The sequence below is a fragment of the Drosophila rhopaloa genome, unplaced genomic scaffold (genome assembly GCF_018152115.1).
Source record: "Drosophila rhopaloa isolate 14029-0021.01 unplaced genomic scaffold, ASM1815211v1 contig_133, whole genome shotgun sequence".
Taxonomy (NCBI): Eukaryota; Metazoa; Arthropoda; class Insecta; order Diptera; family Drosophilidae; genus Drosophila; species Drosophila rhopaloa.
In genome coordinates, this window is record NW_025335010.1 from 2,786,863 (window position 1) to 2,789,101 (window position 2,239).

The 2,239-nt window shown below is 48.4% G+C and overlaps 1 protein-coding gene across 1 annotated transcript; it reads left to right on the forward strand.

The window, feature by feature from the left end:
* The first annotated feature begins 251 nt into the window (after positions 1–251).
* Positions 252–1,835, forward strand: LOC123037119 (phosphatidylserine decarboxylase proenzyme, mitochondrial-like). The gene has a single exon (XM_044456622.1). The coding sequence runs from the start codon at positions 267–269 to the stop codon at positions 1,608–1,610; it is 1,344 nt and encodes a 447-aa protein (XP_044312557.1). The 5' UTR covers positions 252–266; the 3' UTR covers positions 1,611–1,835.
* Positions 1,836–2,239: the final 404 nt, after the last annotated feature.

Below are 2,239 nucleotides of genomic sequence, written 5' to 3' on the forward strand. Positions count from 1 at the left end.
TAATATTGGGTATTGGATACATACACTAACGAGCAAAACTGTAACACGAGTTCTATACTCTAACTTCAAAGGTCTGTATCTTCAGTTCTAATTTATACACTTTCAAAATCTTAATTTTGTTTTGTTAGTATGTTCATACACTAAGTTTTAGGCCATTTAATAATAGGAATAAAAAAGCTGGAGCAAACTGTAAAATAAGTCTAATGTTACAGTTTTGCACTGCGGTCATTTTGTAAACAAATATTTTTATAAATAATTTGTAAATAATGGTTTCCTATTTCGTACCTCGTGGCCGCTTCCTGCTGAAGGCCGGCAATCTCAGACAGGTGGTGCAGCAACAGCACCAGCCGGCCCAGTTACAGTTACAGCCGATCAAAGGACCCCAGCCGCAGCCTCAGAACGGCAGCCTCCCGGTGGTGCGTCACTTTCGGCAATTCTCCTCGAATCCCGCCTCCAAGGAGGCACCACTCCACCACCGGCGTCCGCACCAAAAACAGCAGTCCAATCCCAGCCAGGAGTTGGCCCAGGTCCGGCGCAATATCCTATCACGCTGGACGGGCTTCCTGCTGCGCTGGGCGCCCATGGGCATATGCGTCTTTGGCGCCATCGAATGGCAGCTGCAGAAGCAGCGCTGCGAGCGGGATGGTCAGCCCAGGACAGCTTCTGAGTTGCAGTCGCGCATTTACTGCTCTTTGCCGCTGCGCATCCTCAGCCGCTGCTGGGGCTGGCTGGCCGCTTGCTACTTACCACCCAGTCTGCGACCCTATGTCTACGGCTGGTATTCCAATACGTTCAACGTCAATCTGAGCGAGGCCCAGTATCCGGAGTACGAGCACTACAACAGCCTGGCCGAGTTCTTCACCAGGCCACTGAGAGAAGGTGTGCGCACCATCAATCAGGAAGCTCCACTGGTCTCCCCCGCCGACGGCAAAGTTCTGCACTTTGGCAGCGCCTCGGACTCGCTGATCGAGCAGGTCAAGGGAGTAAACTACAGCATCGAAGACTTCCTTGGCCCGCTGCAGACTTTGGAGCAGGCCAATTCCGGCGCCTCCTACGCGCAGGCACTAAAGAAGCAAAACGATGGCTCCACGGAGCTGTACCAGTGCGTGATATACCTTGCCCCCGGAGATTACCACAGATTCCACTCACCCGCCGCCTGGACGCCCACTATCCGTCGTCATTTCTCCGGCGAACTGCTGTCTGTAAGCCCAAAAGTAGCTGGCTGGCTGCCTGGTCTATTCTGCCTTAACGAACGTGTCCTGTACATGGGCCAGTGGAAGCATGGTTTCTTCTCCTACACCGCCGTAGGTGCCACGAACGTGGGATCCGTCGAAATCTACATGGATGCCGAGCTGAAGACGAACCGTTGGACTGGCTTCAATGTCGGCAAGCATCCGCCCAGCACCTACGAGTATGATGAACTGGCCCTGGACAAAGAACCCACTGGACCGCCCAAAGAGTTTGGTAAGGGTGACCTGGTGGGTCAGTTCAACATGGGCAGCACCATTGTCCTGCTCTTCGAGGCGCCCAAAAACTTCAAGTTCGACATTGTCGCCGGCCAGAAGATCCGAGTGGGCGAGTCGCTTGGCCACATTGCGGGCACCAAATGAAAGGAATATCCCGAATCCTGTACCGAATCAGTGCAAAGTCCTGTCACCCGTCTGTTCACATCACTCGTTGTATTAGCATTAGACGCTCGTGTCCTAGGCAAATGTATTTTGTGAACATCCTGCGAAGCTAACACTGTGTATTGTTGCCATTTCTGTAGTCTTAAGCTATATTTTATACAATAAAACGTCGAAATATCTTTGAGAACAACAAAAAAAAAAAAAAAAAAAAAAAAAAAATGTGTCCACTGCCCTTTTAACTTTTTAAGTTCTTCTACACTATTTGACATACCTTGGGTATAGCATTGCACCAATTCGGGGGGAACAGCATTCCATACGTCCTTTTTCCTATCCCACAGCTACTCCATTCTACTTGGAGAAACTAAATTTTTCGCCAATTGCGATTTCACATAACTTCTAAATTTTTTTAATTGGATTCATATCCGGAGATTGTGGTGGCCACTACATGGACTGAAATTGTTGTTTTTAAATCCGATTTTTTTTACCAAAAGGGGCGTATGCTTTGAGTTATTGTCGTGCTAAAAATTGCATTTTTCAGTAGAAATACCCGTATTCCGAAAGACTTACGAAAGATTTTTTTGTAAAAATTTTTTGGCGAAAAATTTAGTTTC

Bases quoted from the DNA above. Each gene is read 5' to 3' on its own strand.
- LOC123037119 (XM_044456622.1), top strand. From the start codon at position 267: ATGGTTTCCTATTTCGTACCTCGTGGCCGCTTCCTGCTGAAGGCCGGC.